The sequence below is a fragment of the Sus scrofa genome, chromosome 10, assembly GCF_054392235.1.
Source record: "Sus scrofa isolate SSC_HxYL_T2T_F1_AM1 chromosome 10, Sscrofa_HxYL_maternal_Yorkshire_Landrace_v2.0, whole genome shotgun sequence".
Taxonomy (NCBI): Eukaryota; Metazoa; Chordata; class Mammalia; order Artiodactyla; family Suidae; genus Sus; species Sus scrofa.
Window position 1 is genome coordinate 59,755,825 of NC_139392.1, and position 19,556 is coordinate 59,775,380.

General features: G+C 48.5%; 1 protein-coding gene across 1 annotated transcript; it reads right to left on the bottom strand.

The window, feature by feature from the left end:
* Positions 1–5,546: 5,546 nt before the first annotated feature.
* Positions 5,547–14,954, bottom strand: SPINK4 (serine peptidase inhibitor Kazal type 4). Its single transcript, NM_213864.1, is given in 4 exon segments — positions 5,547–5,673; positions 7,396–7,508; positions 8,803–8,843; positions 14,870–14,954. Coding segments are annotated over 4 exon segments (261 nt in total). The 5' UTR covers positions 14,931–14,954; the 3' UTR covers positions 5,547–5,627.
* Positions 14,955–19,556: the final 4,602 nt, after the last annotated feature.

The window sequence follows — 19,556 nt, forward strand, 5'->3', positions numbered from 1 at the left end:
TTAGGAAGTGTGAGTATTTAATTTTTTTTTTCTTTTTGGTATGAAGTATGAGAAGCAGAACCTGCTGAGGTTCTTGTCTAGTTATGTTATAAAGTGGCCCTGCTTGCTGGAACTCTTAACAGGTCAACTGCTGTCACCCCATTTTTTTTTGGTCACAGTGCCCAGGAGATAGGCTCCTAACAGGCCACTCTGAGGCCAACCTTATTAGTGAAGTCCCAGGAACTTAGGGCTGCGTGGGTGGGACCTAGGATCAGGTGGTGGGTGGACAAGTGGAAGAGGCTCAGGGCACAACCAGCCCACCCCCACCTTTAATCAGAGCAGTTCAGAATTTATCTCTTAGTAGGCAGTCACTGGGTGGCCCTAGAACACAAGTTCTGTGTGCCAGATACCATTCTAAGTTCTTTGGGTGTATCAGTCATTTAATCCTCATACAATCCAGGAGTTAGACAGATTTTGTCCCTGCTTTAGAGGTGAGCGGAGGCATTTTTCTCAAGATTGTAGAGTAGGTGACAGAGCCAGGACAGCAACTGGGCAGCTTGATTCAGAGTCCATGCTCTTAATCTCTGCCAGTTGGCCTCCCAGCTGACAGAGAGTGGCTCTCACACTCATTTTCTCTCTCTCTTCCTTCCGTTTATCTCCATGTTGGTCTCTGCACTTCCTCTCTCACCCTCTCCAGTTCATTCTCCACAGCAGCCTGAGTGATCAGGAAGCACACATCACGTCAATTTTTTAAAACCTCAGTGGCTTCCATTTCTCTTGGGATGAAGGCCAAGGTCCTTACCCTACTCCCTTCTCATCTCTGGCCACTCTTCTGTTTGCTATCAACTATGAGCCACTCTGGGTCTAGGTCGGGGGCTCTGTGTCCTCTCCTGCCCTGGGATCTTTGCACACGCTGTGCCTCTGCTTGGACAGCCCCACGTCATCCTTCCCCTTCTCCTCCCCCTCCCCACTTCCTAGGTGACTTCTGTTCAGCCTCAGAACGTAAATGTCTCTTCTATGGAGGAAGCTTCCCTAGTGTCTGAGAACATGTCAAGCCCCCAGGTGATATCCTCTCACAGTTTGTCATAAATTTTCTTTTTACCATAAATAGCACTTATTATGGCCTATGATGATTTATTTGTGGGATTGTTTGATTAATATTTGCCTTTAATATTAGACTGGGAGTTCCTTGAGCTAAGGAGCTTCTTTGTCTTGTTAACAGTGTATTACAAGTGGCTTGTCTGGATTATAGTAGGTGCTCAATAAACATTTGGAGAATGAGTGAGTGTTGACTGCACACACATCAATAATGAAATTTCTACAGGAGTTCCCATCATGGTGCACGGAAATGACTAGGAACCATGAGGTTGTGGGTTTGATCCCTGGCCTCACTCAGTAGGTTAAGGATCCAGTGTTGCCATGAGCTGTGGTGTGGGTTGCAGACGTGCTCTGATCTGGCATTGCTGTGGCATAGGCTGGCAGCTGTAGCTCTGGTTAGACCCCTAGCCTGGGAACCTCCATATGCCACAAGTGTGGCCCTAAAAAGCAAAAAAAAAAAAAAAAAAAAATTAGTGAAATTTCTACTGACACACCCACTGAAGCGCTGTCAGCCATGGATTTACAACATCCTGGAGTTCCCGTTCTGGCTCAGCAGGTTAAGAACCTGATACAGTGTCTGTGAGGATGCGGGTTCGACCCCTGGCCTCACTCAATGGATTAAGGACCCGTGTTGCCACCAGCTTCAGCGTAGGTTGCAAATGTGGCTTGGACCTGGTGTTGCTGTGGCTGTGGCATAGGCCTGCAGCTGCAGCTCCAATTCAACCCCTAGCCCGGGAACTTCCATATGCTGCAGGTGTGGCCCTAAAAAGACGAAAAGAAAAGAAAAACACAGCATCCAATGGTCATTGTCTTAAGTAGGCTGCCCAGCAGATGTGCAGGGTGGTGACACAGACCACACAGATCTGCACACCACAGGGCACCTCTGTGTGTGAATAGGGATAGAACACTTCTCGGTTGCCCACTTCCCCACAACATGATCTGTCCCACCTCAAGGCGACAAAAACAAACATCCTTCAGCCTCACAGAACTGGAAGAATTCTCCCACACATTGTTCAGTCAATTATTTCTACTTAGCTTTCAAGGCACAGCTTAAAAGGAACCCCCTCTGAGAAGCCCTTCTTCATCTGGTAGTCTGGACTCTCTTAATTGAAAACACCAGAAACTTATTCCAAAGAGATTGTCGAAACAGAAAATTTGTTGATGGAATGTCTATCTTGTGTAACTTTGGGGAGTTCAAGGGCAGTTGGGCTTTGGGAACATGGACGTTGCCTGGAATCATTCTCTATCTCTCTGCATGTCAGCATCAGTGATCCCCACTTGGCAGATCTTATAGCTTCACTACCAGAGAGGAACTGCCTCTGTTTCCTTATTTTAATTTGAAAAGTCTGGAGAAGAATCTTCCGGCCAATTAGTAATGGCCAGGGCTGCAAGGTCACATGCCACAGATAGGCCTTTAGGGGCCCACACTTCTGTTTCAGAGTGGTTCCCAAAAACAGGGCCGCAGTTTCCATATCTGCAATGTAGGGAATCAGGTATTTCTGCATGGTGCCTGGAATGTTTTTCAGGCTTAACCTTTGTGATTGCTCATGTGAGTGGGAGCCTGGGAGGAGAGGGTCACTGAGCTTGGCTGAGCTATGCCACTTGTTTATAAGAAGGGCATTCCAGATGTTCCCATTGTGCCTCAGTGGAATACTAGCCTGACCCGTATCCATGAGGATTTGGGTTCAATCCCTGGCCTCTATCAGTGGGTTAAGGATCTGGCATTGCTGTGAGCTGTGGTGTAGATCGCAGATGTGGCTCAAATCCTGTGTTGCTGTGGCTGTGGTGTAGGCTGGCAGCTGGATCAGCTCCAATTGGACCCATAGCCTGGGAACCTCCATGTGCCACAGGTTCGACCCAAAAAAACAAAATAAATAAATTAACAAACAAACAAATAAAAGAATAAAAATAAGAGGGGATTCCCACTTAGGGCAGAGACTTAAATGTCATCAATAGACACTGTCGTTTTGCACTAAGTGAACTTCTACCCTTCAGTTTAGCACATGGCCAACCAGATAAAAATAACATTCTCCAGTCTCTTTTTACTGGCATGGCCAAGAAACTACTTTTAGCTAAAGTGTTGGAAACAGAGTGTGTGTGTATCTTTTCTTTCTTTCTTTTTTTTCCAGGGCAGCACTTGCAGTCTATGGACATTCCCAGGCTAGGGGTTAGAGTTGCAGCTGCTGACATGCACCACAGCCATAGCAATGCCAGATCTGAGCCACATCTGTACCACACACCACAGCTTATGACAACTCCAGATCCTTAACCCTCTGAGTGAGGCCAGTTTTTGAACGCGCATCCTCATGGACACTATGTCAAGTTCTTCACCCAGTGGGCCACAACAGGAACTCCCAGAGTGTGTACATCTTATGGAAGGTGTCTCAGAAGAAGTACAGTGCTCTTCTTTCCCCCTCTCTGCGGGCTGAGCATAGACATGATGGCTGGATCCAGAGCAGCTATTTGGACATTGAGGTGGAAACTGATGTGGGTAGCAGAGTAACAATATAAAACAAGCATGAAGTTAGCGTAATTCTGTGTGTGAGAGAAATTAACTTCTACCTAGTTAAGCCACTGTTATTTTGGCTTTTTGATCTCTCACAACTAAACTTAATCCTACACCATCACTATGCAGGTGGGAAACAAGTTTCTGTTATCAACAGTGGTGGAAGGACCTTACAGGGACCTCTCAGTCCCTGCCTCCTGTAGAGCTCTCAGCAGCAATTCCTGCCCAGGTTGGTTCCCAGTTCAGTGGTCCAGGGACTGTTGGTTCCTGTCTTTCCTGCCCCCACTTTCCTCCCAGGGTGTCTTCCCACTGAGCATTTCCTGCTCTACCTGCCTGCTGTAGAGCAGGAATCTGACTCCACATGAAACTGCTCCCACCTGGCCAGGCCCCTCTCCACACTCATTTTTCCACCACCACCACTATCAAGAGCTTTCTGTAGGACTTCCCTGGTGGCTCAGCTGGTTAAGGATCTGGCATTTGTCACTGCTGTGGTTCAGATTCAATCCCTGGCCCCGGAATTTCTGCATGCCATAGGAAAGGCCAAAAAAGAAAAAGAAAAAAAAGGGAGGGGCTCCTATAAACTTTGGCCAAGAGAGGAGTAGATGTTTTGTATATACCACGGGCTGGGATCTCTGTCTTTGGTGAGATTTCTTTCTTTTTTTGGGGGGGGGCACACTTGCAGCAAGCAGAAGTTCTGGGACCAGGCATCAAACCTACTCCACAGCAGCTTCTGAGTCACATCAGTGATAACACCAAATCCTTAACCCATTGAACCACCAGGGAACCCCACATAGGGAGATTTCTGAATGCTGCTATTCCTGTGGGCCACTGGGTGAGTGCGTGTGCTCTTTGTGTGCTTGGGGTTGTGTCCAAAGTTCAACATACTTAACAACTCATCAGAGTGCAGGTTGACAAAAAGAGCAGAGCAGGGTCTGGAAGTCATCCTGCTGTGGGTGGCTGGGGAGCAGGGGGTACTCATTCCAAGGCTGGGGGCCACACCTTTTGTCAACAATTACAGACCTAGTTCAGTATTTTATTTCATTTATTTATTTATTATAAATTTTTAATTTATTATTTTATTTTTTGGCTGTGTTAGTGGCATGTGGAAGTTCCCGGGCCAGGGATCAAATCCAAGCCACAGCCTTGACCCAGGCCACTGCAGTAACAATACAGGATCCTTAACCCACTGCGTAACACAAGAACTCCTGGTTCAGTATTTTAATAAGCACTTCAGATGTGCAATGAACACTACCTGAATATCAGCCACGACAGCGTTGATGTGTGTGTGGTGATATGTGTGTGAAGGCCTGAGAGTGAGATTGGGGTGCTGGTGTAGCCCAGGGAGAAAGCTGTCGGGGTGTTGGACCCTCCCAAAGGTTGTCTGAGGCTGGGCCTTGCAGTGGTAGAGGACACAGATTTCACATAGGTTTTTTTGCTTGTTTGTTTGTTTTGTCTATCTAGGGCTGTACCCGTAGCATATGGAGGTTCCCTGGCTAGGGGTCGAATCAGAGCTACAGCTGGGGGTCTATACCACAGCCACAGCAACACGGAATCCTAGCCACATCTGCAACCTACGAGACAGCTCACGTCAACACTTGATTCTTAACCCACTGAGCAAGGCCAGGGATCAAACCTGCATCCTCATGGAGACCAATCAGATTCGTTTCCATTGAGCCATGACAGGAACTCCCTCACTTGGGTTCTTGACCTCAGTGACAGGCCAGGCTGGGGCACACAGGAGCATGGGTCAGAGTTGTGGGGACAGGGGCTGGCCTCTCAGAGTCCTGTCCCCTTCAAAAGACAGAAGCTACCTGGGACCTCTAGGGGAATGTGTGAGGAACACCAGAGTGATGGAGAGGACATTAGACTCAGACTAGGGAGGAAAGGGCAAAATTCCCCTCAACCCAGCCACCTCCCCAAGTCCTAAAAGACACTGACTCGCTTGGCTGGGTTGTGCTGGATCTTTTATTTAATGTCACATCTTCTCCACTCCCAGAGCTGTCCTCCAGCCCGAAGCTTCATGGCTTAAGGGGCTCCTGTGGAGTCAGCATTCGCCATCCTTCACGATCTGGATGTCCTGTTTGTTTTCTCTAGGATCACAGCAGACGAGCATGAGGCCACCTCCTCAGGAACTGTCATAAGCCCTTCAGGAGCCCTGGCCCAGTCCATCCACAGCCCTTCCTCAACTCTGCCCACCCCCCGACCCCCACCCCCACCCCCACCCCGTGTGCAGTGCAGGACAGGTCCCCAGGCTCCCCGGACATATCCTTCCCCAGCTTTTCCTCTGTACACCCTCCCCCTGGGAGGTTTCAGCTTCCTGGGATTTCAGCTACCTCTGTAGGCTGATGGCTGCAAGTCTGCCTCTGGCCTGGAACTTTCTGTTGAACTCTAGGACTATTCCTGCCATTTTCCGTTGTATATCTCCGCAGGGATGTCCCAGAGAGGCAACTGTCCACAAACAGCACTGCCCCACAAACCTGCTACCACCCCCAGGTCTCCCCACTTGGTACCACAAGCCACCCAAGCCTACAGGTTAGAAACCAGCATGTTGCTTTTGCCTCCTCCTACCCCCTCACCCCCACACCCAACCTTATAGCCTGTCAGTTTTACCCCAATTGTAACCTTGAGTCTTCATCATGCTCTTTTTCTAAGTGAGGGCAGTGTCCTGCTGCTCTCCTGTCCTCTGTCTAGAGTGTTGCAGCTTCCAAAGACTTTCTTCTCTTCCATGATCTCACTTAGCTCTGACCAGATCCAGGTCTTAGTGAAGAAATGTGACCATATAGAGATCTGATGTACCAAGGACATATTCTGGCCCTGCTCACTCTAGACTCATGTCTTTTTTCTTTTTGTTCTTTTTAGGGCTGCACCAGTGGCATATGGAAGTTCCCAGGCTAGGGGTCGAATCAGAGCTACAGCTGCCAGCCTACACCACAGCCGCAGCAACCCAGGATTCAGGCTGCATCTGTGACCTATGCCACAGCTTGCAGCAATGCAGGATTCTTAATCCACTGAGCGAGCCCTGGGATCAAACCTGCATCCTCACCAAAACTAATGTTGGGGTCTTAACCCGCTGATCCACAATGGGAATGCCTCAAGACACATTTCTTGCTTCTCCCCCATTCTCCTTTAAACTTCATACTCCAGCATATCCAGCTTCTTATATTTCCTCAAATATAAACTTTCTTTCTATTCTAGATCTTTCCAAACTCATTCCTCTACTTAGAATAACCTTCCCTCCTCTTCCTACCTAATTTCTACTCATCCCTCAGGGCTGAACTAAGGTGTCACCTCCTCTGGGAAGTCTTCCCTGCCCTTGTCTTTGTGTGACACCCACAGGACCCTATGCACCCCCACCGGAGCCTATAGCATTCTGTGCTGCAGCCAACTGACTTTTAGCTTGGCTTCTCCTTAGCCTGACAGTTTGCCGGTAGGCTAGTATGTCTAGTTTATGCCCTATTGTATCCCCAGTGCCTGGCACGTAGTAGGTGTTTAATAAATAATTGTTGGCTGGAGGATTAAATGAACAAATGAGGTCACTAGTGAGTCTGGGGCAGAACAAGGAAAAGAGCCCAGGCTTTCTGGCCCCACCCCAACCCCCTACCAGTGAGCTTTCTGTTTGGAACCATGTGCCTTCTTTTGAATTATACATGTGCTCATGCTGTTACAGGCAAATGTTGGGGAACTCTTCCCAGGCCAAGTGTGAGTGAAGGAAAAGGCAGGTTAAGTCCTGTTCCTTTCAGATCCGTATGCACCACAGATGGGGCCCACCCAAGCAAGCCAAGGGGAAGGTGTGTGTTGGGGGGTGGACTTACATCCGAGCCAAGCAGAGCTTGCATTCACTCTCGTATGTGACCCCATCTGTGCCACAGACTGGGTCGTATATCCGGGAGCAGTCTGGGGACTCCGTCATGTGCTCACAGATGGGCTGTGGAAGAAAGGAAGTGGGGGAGGGCACTTAAGGATGAGAAGGCGGAGGGGAGGGACCCAGGGGTTCTGCTTGGAGCCGGTGGGGTGGGGGGAAGGCTCTAGGGAGGAGCCAAACTCAAGAAGGCCCCAGTGTGGGTCCAAAGAGCACGAAACCAACCACTCAGGGCCCCCTGTCATGTTTGCTTATGCGTGTGTGTGTCTGTGTGTGTGTGTGCGTGACCGTGTATATGGCTATGGCTGTGGTCATGTGCCTAAGTGTGTAGGGGATCTGCTGAGTCCAAGCATGCAGACATCCAGGTGTGTGCCTGTCTTTATGGGCTCACACAGCCCTCACAGCATCTAACTAGATCCTCTGCAGCTGGAGTTCCCATCGTGGCACAGTGGAAACGAATCTGAGTAGGAACCATGAGGTTTCGGGTTTGATCCCTGGCCATATGCCAAGGGTTCAGCCCTAAAAAGCAAAAAAAAAAAGAACCTCTGCTACTGATCCTATTGAGAATGCCAGGAGAGAGAACCAGCCATCATTCTTGGAGACCCTGCCTCCCTGGGGTCTCCTGAGCTCACTCTGTCCTGCATGACCTATCAGGATCCTGGGATGAGAAGGCTGGGGAAATGGTACGTAAATTGAGGCTCTGTCTGAGAGGATTTCAGGCCAGCCCTGAGGTCAGCATCAAAACTGGGTCAGGGGGGTTCCTGTCATGGCTCAGCAGAAATGAATCTGTCTAGTATCCATGAGGATGCAGGTTTGATCCCTGTCCTTGCTCAGTGGGTTAAGGATCTGGCATTGCTGTGACCTGTGGTGTAGGTCGCAGACGCAGCTCGGATCTGGCGTTGGTGTGGCTGTGGTGTAGGCTGTATCTCCAATTGGACTCCTAGCCTGGGAACCTCCATATGCTGCAGGTGCGGCCCTCAAAGACATTAAAAAAAAATAATAATAAATAAATAAAATAAGACCTGGGTCAGGATTGGGAGCGGGGACTGGGGTGGGGATAGGGTGAGGCAGGCAGTGCCATGTAGCCATAAAGGCTCCAGGCCCTAGAGACCTGAATTCTGCTCTGATTAGCTGTGTAAACCTTGGTAAGGGGGCTGGGCCTGCTCAGCCTGGAAGGGCTGGCCTGGGGAGTATGCAGGCCCAGGAAGCCACTCTGGCCACTGTGGAGCCATTGAAGGTGTATGAGCAGAATGTGTAAGAAGAAAAACGCTGGTTTCCCAGCATAGAAGAGAAGGCTCCGGCTGCAGAGGGAAGGCTGCAGTAGCAGACTCTGGGCCAGGATTGCAAGCAGCTGCCTTACCATTCTTGAGAAAACCTGCTTTTCTGCCGACACTGGCACTTCTGAAAGGCAAAAAAGCAAAGTTAGGTTATATTGATTCTGAACCCCCAGGTTTAGGGGTCTGAGGACTGCTTCTCCCCAGCCACTCCCCAGTCTGGAATTCCTCAAGGAAAGGTATTGAGTCACCAGACAGGGGCTCCCAGAAAGCTCATGTGACTTCGTGTTATCAGAACTGAGACAGAAAGTCTAGAATTATAAAGTCCAGCCTGAGGAGTTCCCATTGTCTCTCAGTGGTAATGAACCTGACTAGGATCTATGAAGACTCGGGTTCAATCCCTGCCTTGCTCAGTAGGTTAAGGATCTGGCGTTGCCATGAACTGTGGTGTATGTTACAGACGCAACTCAGGTCCTGCATTGCTGTGGCTGTGGTGTAGGCCAGCAGCTGTAGCTCCGATTTGACCCCTAGCCTGGGAACCTCCATATGCCACGGGTGTGGCCTTAAAAAAAAAAAAAAGGCCAGCCTGTTCCTTATTAGGTCTCACTGGCATTGTTATGTTCCATATAATAATAATGAAAATAATTAATTTTCTGTGTACCAGGCCTTGACAATACATGACCTTGACTACTATCACAGCTTTCTCACTCCTGTGTAATGGGGAGGAGAGGAAGCAGTAGTGGGTGTTAAGGTCTGTGACCCAGATACCACCCACAGGACTGAGGCACTCATTTCCCCAGCTGCAAGGAGAATTGGCTGCTCACAGCAAGTCTTGTCCTAGGAATTACCTTCCAGGGAATGGAGCTGCCTTGCTAGAGGTCACACTTCCTACCAAGGAACAGCCCACATCCACCATCAGGGTGATGTGGATACAAGGCCTGAACTCCTCATCTCTATTCAGAACAGTGCTGAAGGGCCACCCCTGATCCATTGTATCACAGTCAACGTCCCTCATCCCTCACAGGTGTTACCCTATGAGCATGCCCTAACAAATCACATGCAGATCTCACAGTCTGTTTCCCGGTACACTTGACCAGCTTATTAAAGAGTCTTAGAGGTGAAGCAACACAGTTTGTTAAGGGCAGAGCTGGCATTTGCACACGGGTCTCTCCCTTCACAGCCCGCTCCTTCCACACACATAGTTGGGACCCACGGCCCCTTGAGGTCTGGATGAACTGCTTACAGGACAAAAGCAAACTGTGATGTGACCGGCGACCACGACAGGTAGATGAGAGACTGGGCGCCATATCTAATGCCACAGGTGGAAGGAAAGGTCTGATGTAAATTGGAGAAGGGCAGGCTGCTTCCTGAAGTCTCTGAAGGGCTGTCCTGGGGGCAAGCGAGAGACGAGCTCTTCTCAGCCTCCCAAGGCAGAGCCCATCTGTGTGAGGAGGCTGCAAAGAGGCAGGCGTGGGTTCCAGAATTTTCTCTCAGTGGGAGCAATGCCTTAGGGAAGGAGACTCTCTCCAGAAGTGGGAAGCTCTCCATCCCTGGAGGTGGGCTATGCACTGAGATTTTAGTGTTTCCTGGAGATGCTATTTTAAGAGATTTCCAAGGTAGAAAGGAAGCAGGGAACCAAGCCTGTCCTCTGATGCACTGTTTAAGTGTCAACACTTAAATCTACCCTTGTCACCATGCTGCTCAAAACCCTTCCATGTCATAAATACCCCAAATGGAAATTATCCAAACGTCCTTCAGTGGGTGAATGGATAACTGCGACACACACGTACAATGCAATAAAACTCAGCAGTAAAAATGAGCAAGTAACTGATAAATACACACGTACAATGCAATAAAACTCAGCAGTAAAAATGAGCAACTAACTGATAAATGCTACATGGCTCAATTGCAAAAACATGTTGAGCCCAAGAAGCCAGACCCAAATGACTGCATGCTGTGTGGTTTCATCTGTTTGACATTCTAGAGCAGGAAGACTAACCCAGGGTGGAAAAAAGTCAGAGCCATGGTTGCCTCTGAGGGGTGGGGGTAGGGGCAGGGATTGACTGGCATGAGGACAATTTCTGGAGTGATAGAAATGTTCTGTGTCTTGAGAGGGGTCTGGGTTCACAAGTATATGCATCGTCAGAACTTTTTGAATGGGATTCACTGAGTGATAGGATTTGTGCATTTCATGAAATATAATTATTGGAGCAGGGAAGCACTTAAAAAAAATATAAAGTCCTGGAGTTCCTTTGTGGCTCAGCAGAAACAAATCTAATATCCATGAGGACATAGGTTTGATGCCTGGCCTCGCTCAGTGGGTTAAGGATCCGGCATTGCTTCGAGCTGTGGCATCCATCGCAGACTCGGCTGATTCCACATTGCTATGGCTGTGGTGTAGGCCAGCAGCTACAGCTCCTGTCCGACCCCTAGCCTGGGAACCTCCATATGCCAAGAGTACAGCCCTAAAAAGACTATATAAATATATATATAGCCCTCTCAGGGCTCCCTATAATGACCATTGAATCCCTCCTTTTTTTTCTTTTCCTAGAGCTGCGCCCATGAGGTCTGGTCCCTCATGAATGGGATTAGTGCCCTTATAAACAAGGCCCCTGAGGCCCCACCTCCCAATACCATCACCTTGGGAGTTAGAATTTCAACATATAAATTTCGGAGGCCACAAATAGCCAGACCCTGTGCTCTCCCATCACTGGGTCACTCCTGCCTCCCTATGGACCTGCACGCCTTGGGGCTCCTTTGTCTCTGCCCCATGTCGCAATGCCCTCCTCCCCCACAGTGAGTATTCAGGGTTTGACCATGAATGTGCATGGGAGGACGAGAAATTCTGAACCCTGTGGTGTCAGAGTTTCTTCCTAGGTGATGTGGGAAGAAGTAACATTAACACTCAGGCTGCCCTCTTGACCTTGGCCCAAGGTGCCCCTTCCTCACTCAACCAAGCCAGGAATCTGAAATGAGCAAAAGGACTCTCTTCAGGGCAGTCCTCCTCCGTGTTCCAACCAGAGAACTGCTCAGGGACTGGATGCCAGGCTGGTGGTAAGCTGGCTGTGCCAGGCCAGAGCCCCCAGACCCATTCTCTATTGCCCCAACGCCCAAGTCTAAGTTCCCAGAAAGGAGGAAGGGGTGTGGGACTGGCCGTGAAGTCAGTGTCCCTGGGGCCCTGCTGGGCCTTGCCCTGTGACATTGAGGTATGAGGTACATGGGCCCCTGGGCTGAGAACACCTGGGACTTTTAGGCTGAGTAAATTGAGCCTTGTTTCTCTTTGACACTTCAAGGAAAAAGTTAATTGCAGGAGCTGAGCTCTGCTTGAGTAGAAAGATAAGATGACCACTTCAATCACTCCTGGGGTTAAAGAGACCTCCCCAATTACACATGTGCAGTGGGACTCCTAGGAGTCAAAAAGGGATGGGGCTCCAGGCCATAATAAGTCCTGATACTGTCCCGGCACCCTTTGCTGTGGAATCCATCTTGGCCAAAAGATGCGTGAGCATAGTGGGGAGGGACTTGTGTCCAGTCAGGTTGTGAGAAACAAAACAAGATAATTGGCTAAAGGTAAACAAAGACCAGGAAGAACCAGGCTATATAAGTGATTTAAATCACCTCCCTGGGTGTTTCCGTCGTGGCTCAGCAGAAACAAATCTGGCTAGTATCCATGAGGGTACAGGTTTCAATCCCTGGCCTCCATCAGTGGGTTAATGATCCAGCGTTGCCCTGAGCTGTGGTGTAGGTCACAGATGCGGCTCAGATCTGACGTTGCTGTGGCTGTGGTGTAGGCTGGCAGCTGCAACTCCAATTGGATCCCTAGCCTGGTAACCTCCATATGCTGAGGGTGCGGCCCTAAATAAATACATAAATTGCCTCACTGGGACACTCCTCACCCAGTGGGACACACTCACCCACACTCCTCTTTAGGGCGTGTATTACTTATTTGCTTCTGACTTAAACTACTTCTCTGTGTGCTCTCCCACATGTGGTACTGTGACTCTAACAATGGACTATTTTCACAATCTTTGCCTCCGTGAAACATTCTTGCTTTCAACAGGGAGCAAGAATCAGGGCAATTCCGCTTCTAGCCTCTAACTGGTCTAGTGACTAGGATTCCTGTTGTTCAACCAGGCTGCCCAGGTTCAATTCCCAAGCAGAAAATTAAGATCTCGCTCCAAGCCATCACTCACTGCTGCCTCTCTGAGATCAAAAGCTTGATGATAGGTGGGGTGTAAGTCGTCTCCCTGCTTCCTCTTTTAGTCTGTTCTCCACACAGCAACCAGAGCAATCCTTTTACACAGACCTCTGCTTATAACCTTGCAGTGCCTCCCACTTCACTCAAGGAAAAGCCAAATTCCCACATCGGCCTTCAAGGCCTTACCTAGTATAGTTCCCGGTTGCCTGTATCATCTCTTTCCTATCACCCTGCCCCTCACTCCCTTCTAGCCCCACTGGCCTCCTAGCTGTACCTCAAACATTCCAGGCATGCTCCTACCTGAGGGCCTTCGCACTGCCTGTTCCCCTCGGTCTGGAACTGTCTTCTCTCACATAGCCCCATGTTCACTTCTCTGCCTCCTTCAATCTTTGCTCAAACATCAGCATCTCAGAGAGAACTCCCCTGATTTAACATTGCAGCACTCTCTTGATTCCATCACCTTGCCCAATATTTTCCCCTCAGGCTTTATCACCTTCTGACATACTGTTTAAGGTACATTGTGCCTGTCTCGTTTATTGCCAATTCCCCTTCCTCCTTGCCTTTAAGATCCATCAGGAAAAAAAGGAGATGGGTGGGGTGTAAGTAGTAAGTAAGAGAGAGAGAGAAAAGGGAGTACCTATTGTGGCTCAGTGGGTTAAGAACCCAACTAGTATCCACGAGGATGGGGGCTCGATCCCTGGCCTCGCTAAGATCCCTGGCCTCGCTCAGTGGGTTAAGGATCTGGCATTGCTGTGGCTGTGGTCTAGGCTGGCAGCTGCAGCTCCAATCGACCCCTAGCCCTGGAACTTCAATATGCCGCAGGTGCGGCCCTAAAAAGCAAAAATAATAGTAATATAATCTTATTAGATCCATCAGGGCATTTCTTTTCTGGCTTGCTAACTGATTTGCTTTAAGAGCCCACAGCAGTGCCTGATGCACAGCAAGGGTGAGACTGCAGAGGTGCCTGGTTCCTTCCCCTGGCCCACTCCAGCTGCCTGTGTCCAGCCCAGGGTGAGGGCTCTCTTGTGCTCACTTGGCTGCTCTCAGCCCCACAACCACAGCCTATCAGAGCATATGGGAGCTCAGAGGACCCAGGGTGGGCTTCCTTCAGCACCACCACCTTCTCCATTCTGCCTCCCTGATCTCTAGCCCAGTAGTTTCACAGTGAAGCTTTGAAACAACCTTCTGCTTTATAGCTGGAGAAACAGAGATCCCAAAGATGGGACAGGACTTTTTTTTTTTTTTTTGTCTTTTTGCTATTTCTTGGGCCACTCCCGCGGCATATGGAGGTTCCCAGGCTAGGGGTCTAATCGGAGCTGCAGCTGCCAGCCTACGCCAGAGCCAGAGCAACGCAGGATCCGAGCCGCGTCTGCGACCTACGCCACAGCTCACGGCAACGCCAGAACCTTGACCCACTGAGCAAGGGCAGGGATCGAACCCACAACCTCATGGTTCCTAGTCGGATTTGTTAACCACTGCGCCACGACGGGAACTCCCAGGGACAGGACTTTTGTAATTTGGGGCCAGAGTTAGGATTTGAATGCAGGTTTATTTTTTTCTTTCTTTTTTTTTTTCTAGGGTTACACCTGCAGCATATGGAAGTTCCCAGGCTAGGGATCGAATCAGAGCTGTAAATGCTGGCCTACGCCAAGCCACAGCAATGCCAGATCCCAGTCGTGTCTGCGAACTACACCACAGCTCATGGCAACACTGGATTCTCAACCCACTGAGTGAGGCCAGAGATGAACCTGTGTCCTCGTGATACTAGTCACATTCATTTTGGTTGAGCCACAACAGAAACTCCGCAGGTTTCTTTTCTCTTAGCCCACAGAGCAGAAAGAAGGTATATGCAGGAAACCAAGGCCTCACAGGGTGCTCCAGCCCCTACCTCTGCCCCTACCTGAAGCTCACCTACCAACACCAAGCCACAGAGAATCCAGGCTCTGCCTACTCACCTCTGTCCACAATGAAGAGGGCAGCCAAGGCCAGGGCGACCACCCACAGGCGGACAGCCATGCTGATCCTGGGCTGGCGTGGCGGGAGCTGGCTGGGGCCAGGGCCAGGGCCTCTGGGGCCTCTTTATAGTGCTGATCCCCACCCTTATCTTATCTGAGGCCAGATGGAGAGGGTGGAAGTGTCCCCAGAGGTAATATTTGCACCCTGGCATATAGAAAGGGTTTGCTCTTTACTCATGATGGCCTGGGGTTGGGGCCATGGCCGGGAGACTTTGGAAGTAAGAAAGTTTGACCAACTTGCAAAGCTGACTCCAGCCTGAGGGCTGCAGCAAGAGGGAGAGGAAAATTGAAATAGAGGAAAAGATAGAAAGACCAATTCAGGAGTTCCCGTTGTGGCTCAGTGGTTAATGAATCCGACTAGGAACCATGAGGTTGTGGGTTCGATCCCTGGCCTCGCTCAGTGGGTTAAGGATCCAGCGTTGCTGTCAGCTGTGGTATAGGTCACAGACATGGCTTAGATCCCAAGTTGCTGAAGCTCTGGCATAGGCTGGTGGCTGCAGCTCCGACTAGACCCCTAGCCTGGGAACCTCCATATGCCACAGTTGTGGCCCTAGAAAAAGACAAAAAGACAAACAGAAAAAAAAGACCAATTCAGAGAGACTGAGAGAGAAAAAAGAAAACAAATGTGAAAAAAATCAGCAACTGGGAGGTGGGCGGAGGCAGAGAAAAGGGGGTGGAGTCATGGGTTCCTTTGCCAGTGCCACCACTAAGCAACTTTGACCTCAGAAAAGCCATTTCCTTAAACTGGACTTCACTTTACCACTATAAAATTACGATGATCGTTCTGGCTCTGTATCCTTCTGAGGCCTGCTGTGAAGAGAGAATGGTGATAGTAGATGGGAAAACATTTTGCAGTATCTGAAATGAGGTATAAATGTAAATAAAAATTATTCTCTTTTTTTTTTGCTTTTTAGGACCACACCCAAGGCATATGGAAGTTCCCAGACTAGGGGTCAAATGGGAGCTGTAGCCAAGCTGGCCTATACCACAGCCACAGCAATGTCAGATCCAAGCTGTGTCTGCGACCTACATTATAGCTCATGGCCATGCCCGATCCTTAACCCACTGAGCTAGGCCAGGGATTGAACCTGCATCCTCATAGATACTAGCCGGGTTTGTTACCACTGAGCCTTGACGGAACTTCTAAAAATTATTCTTTTCATTATTTTTATTTCCTTTTTTGCACCATGAAGTGGGCACAATGGACAGAGCAAAAAACGGCAGAGTAAAACTTAAGGGTAAAGCCCTTGTGCTTTGCTGCCTTGTATGTCCACTTACACTTAAATGGATTAAATACAGATATCAGTCTGTTCAAGACAAATGAATATCTAAAAGTCCCTCATAAAAGAAAATAAAATAAAAAATAAAAATCCCTTATACAATATATATGAATAAGGTATTTCATTATCTGCTTTCAAAGAATTTCTGATTTATAAAAAGAAGAGTTCCCGTTGTGGCATAGCGGAAACTAATCTGACTAGGAGTCATGGGGTTGTGGGTTCAATCCCTGGTATCCCTCAGTGGGTTAAGGATCTGGCATTGCCGTGAGCTGTGGTGTAGGTCGAAAACATGGCTGGGATCTGGTGTTGCTGTGGTTATGGCATAGGCCGGCGGCTACAGCTCTGATTGGACCCCTAGCCTGGGAACCTCCACATGCCACAGGTGCAGCCCTAGAAAAGACAAAAAGACAAAAAATGAATAAATAAATAAGTGATAAAATAAAAAGAATGACAAGATTTTGGAGTTCCCATGGTGGCACAGTGGTTAACGAATCTGACTAGGATCCACGAGGTTTCGGATTCGGTCCCTGGCCTCACTCAGTGGGTTAAGGATCCGGTGTTGCCATGAGCTGTTGTAGGTCAGAGACGAGGCTCAGATCTGGTGTTGCTGTGGCTCTGGCCTAGGCCAGTGGCTACAGGTCCGATTAGACCCCTAGCCTGGGAACCTCCATATGTCTCGGGTGTGGCCCTAGAAAAGACAGAAAAAAAAAAAAGATTTTATTTATATATGCATTTCTCTAATTCATTTAAATTAGTGATTTTTTTTGCTCAACCTGCAGATTAAATTTCCCTGGGGAGAATTTTAAACTATAGATGCTGAGCCTCACTCTGAAATGTTTGAATCAAAGTTTTAGTGGAGTTCCCTTGTGGAGCAACAGGTTAAAGATCTGGTGTTGTCACTGCAGTGTCTCAAATCACTGCCTTGGCTCAGGTTCAGCCCCTGGCCCAGGAACTTCTACAGGCCATGGGCCCAGCCAAAAAAAAACCCCTAAAGTTTTAGTTTTAGTTGTTTTTTTTTTTTTTTTGATCTTTTTACAAGTTATCTGCAGGCTTGAAAGATTTCAAACCTATAGATAACTTGTAAGAATAGTTAAATGAATCAATGGGAAACATTCTCGTTTAATAGCCCCTTCAGGAGCCATAGGCAACCAGTCACATCTACAGACTGATGGAAACCTCAGATCTGCAGCCAATTCCTGCCCCAGGCCCATGACGCATTTTCTAGATCCTCCCGCCCCTCTCAGGAGTGCCTTTGAGGCAGGTGGCAGCCATGCTTCCATTGCTTAAATGACCAGAGCAAATATTTAACCTTGATTTCCTGTCCTAAAGCAGGAAGCCATTTCATAAAGAAGGGGAATTTTAAAGGTAACCTAGTTCCTGTCCCTTCTTCTACTTGGCCCTTCCTGCTGCAGCCTCACCAAGAAGTCATTCATCCTCCAATGATGGGGAGTTCACTCCCTGCCAGTTTCATTGTTGAATTTTTTTTAGGTTTGATCATCTCAAATTTACTATTTTTTTTATTGAGGTATAGTTGAAGTAAATATTATATGTTTCCGGTGTACAACACAGTGATTCACAATTTTTAACGTTTATACTCCATTCATAGTTATTATAAAATGTTGGCTATATTCCCTGTGTCATACAATGTATCCTTGTGATTTTATTTTATTTTATTTTTTATTTTTGGCCATACCTGCAGCATGCAGAAATTCACAGGCCAGAGATTGAACTCATACCACAGCTATGACCTGAGCCATGGCAATGACAACCTTTCTGCTGAGCCACTAGGGAGCTCCTTTATTTATTTAATACCTAGTAATCTATATCTCTTAACCCCCTACCCCTATCTTGCCCCTCCCCCATTTTCTCTCTCCACTGGTAACCGCTAGTTCGTTGTCTATATCTGTGCGTCTGTTTCTGTTTTGTTATATTCATTTATTTGTTTTGTTTTTTAGGTCCCATGTATAAGTGATAAACAGTATTTGTGTCCATTGTTGGATTTTTTTTTCTTTTTTGGCTGCACCTGCGGTATATGAAAGTTCCTGGGCCAGGGATCAAATCTGAGTTGCATCTGTGACCTTTGCCACAACTGAGGCAACACCGGATCCTTAACCCACTGAGCTGGCCTGGGGATCGAACCGGCAATGCCACAGAGACAAGTTGGCTCATTAACCCACTGCACCACAGCAGAAACTCCCTGCATAGTTTAGCACAGAGGCCTTCCTCACACAAGTGGTCTGCTTCCCTGTCTCTAGGCTCCTGCACCTGCACGAGCCCCAGCTGAGCATCTCCAAGCTGAGTAGGTCCAGACCTCCAGACCCATGTCTGCCCCAACCCTTGTATATGATGAAGCGCCTGGGCTTTTCTGCATTTCTCACCTGGTCCCCTACTTTGTCTGCCAGTGTCCCACGTTAGACTGAGAAAGGGACAGAGGGGAAAAAAAAAAAAAAAAAAAAAAGAAAGAAAGGGACAGAGGGGAGTAAGGGAGTGTGTCACCTCGCTTGTTTTGAACTTTAGACCTCTATGAATGTGGCAGGAATGACTGCTGATGGCTCTAGCTGCTTCAAGGAACCAGAAAGCTTGAGTTCTGCATCTTTCAAAATCCAGAGTACAATCAAGGGTCCTGTGGGGTGCCGACTCCACCTACCATCCACCCCCTGCCCAAGGTCTCTTTCTAACTTGCTAATCTGTCCTCCCACCAAAGCATATCCAACTGCTATTGGACAGTACCCCTATGGATGTCAGTGTATCCAAATAAACCTCATTCATTCATTCAGACTTCATTCACTCATTCAATAAGAGTTTAATGAGCAGCTAGGCGCCAAGCTCCATGTGGGTAAGGGAATAAGTCAGATAGTCAGCTCCCTAAAGGAGCTTGTAGTTAAGGGGTGGTTGGTACTAAATACACAGCAGAACTGTAGCATCAACACTGGGCTGAGTCCCATGAGTGGGACATGCTCGGTGCTTTGAGGGGATCCAAGACTGACCCACCCCCTAGGAGGCCAAGGGGTGAGTGGGTAGGGCAGGCTCTAGCAGAATGAAATGGAATTGTAGGCAGAGAAAATGCAGAATGCATAAGAGCCCTGAGGCAGGAATAAGCTTGGCACATGGCGGGAACAGAGACGTCAGTGCAGCTAAGGCAGGGTCAGTGAGCAGAGAAAGAAGCATGAGATGAGCCGGGAATGGTCAGAGGGCCAAATCAGTGCCTCCCACTCCACATCCTACCACGTTTCAGCTGTGGAATCTGGGAGCCAAGCCTGTGGCCTTCTTTGTCTTCCTACTGAGTGTATAGGTTCTGCTTCCTAAATATCTCATTTTAAGTTTGTTTATTTATTTATTTTTTTACC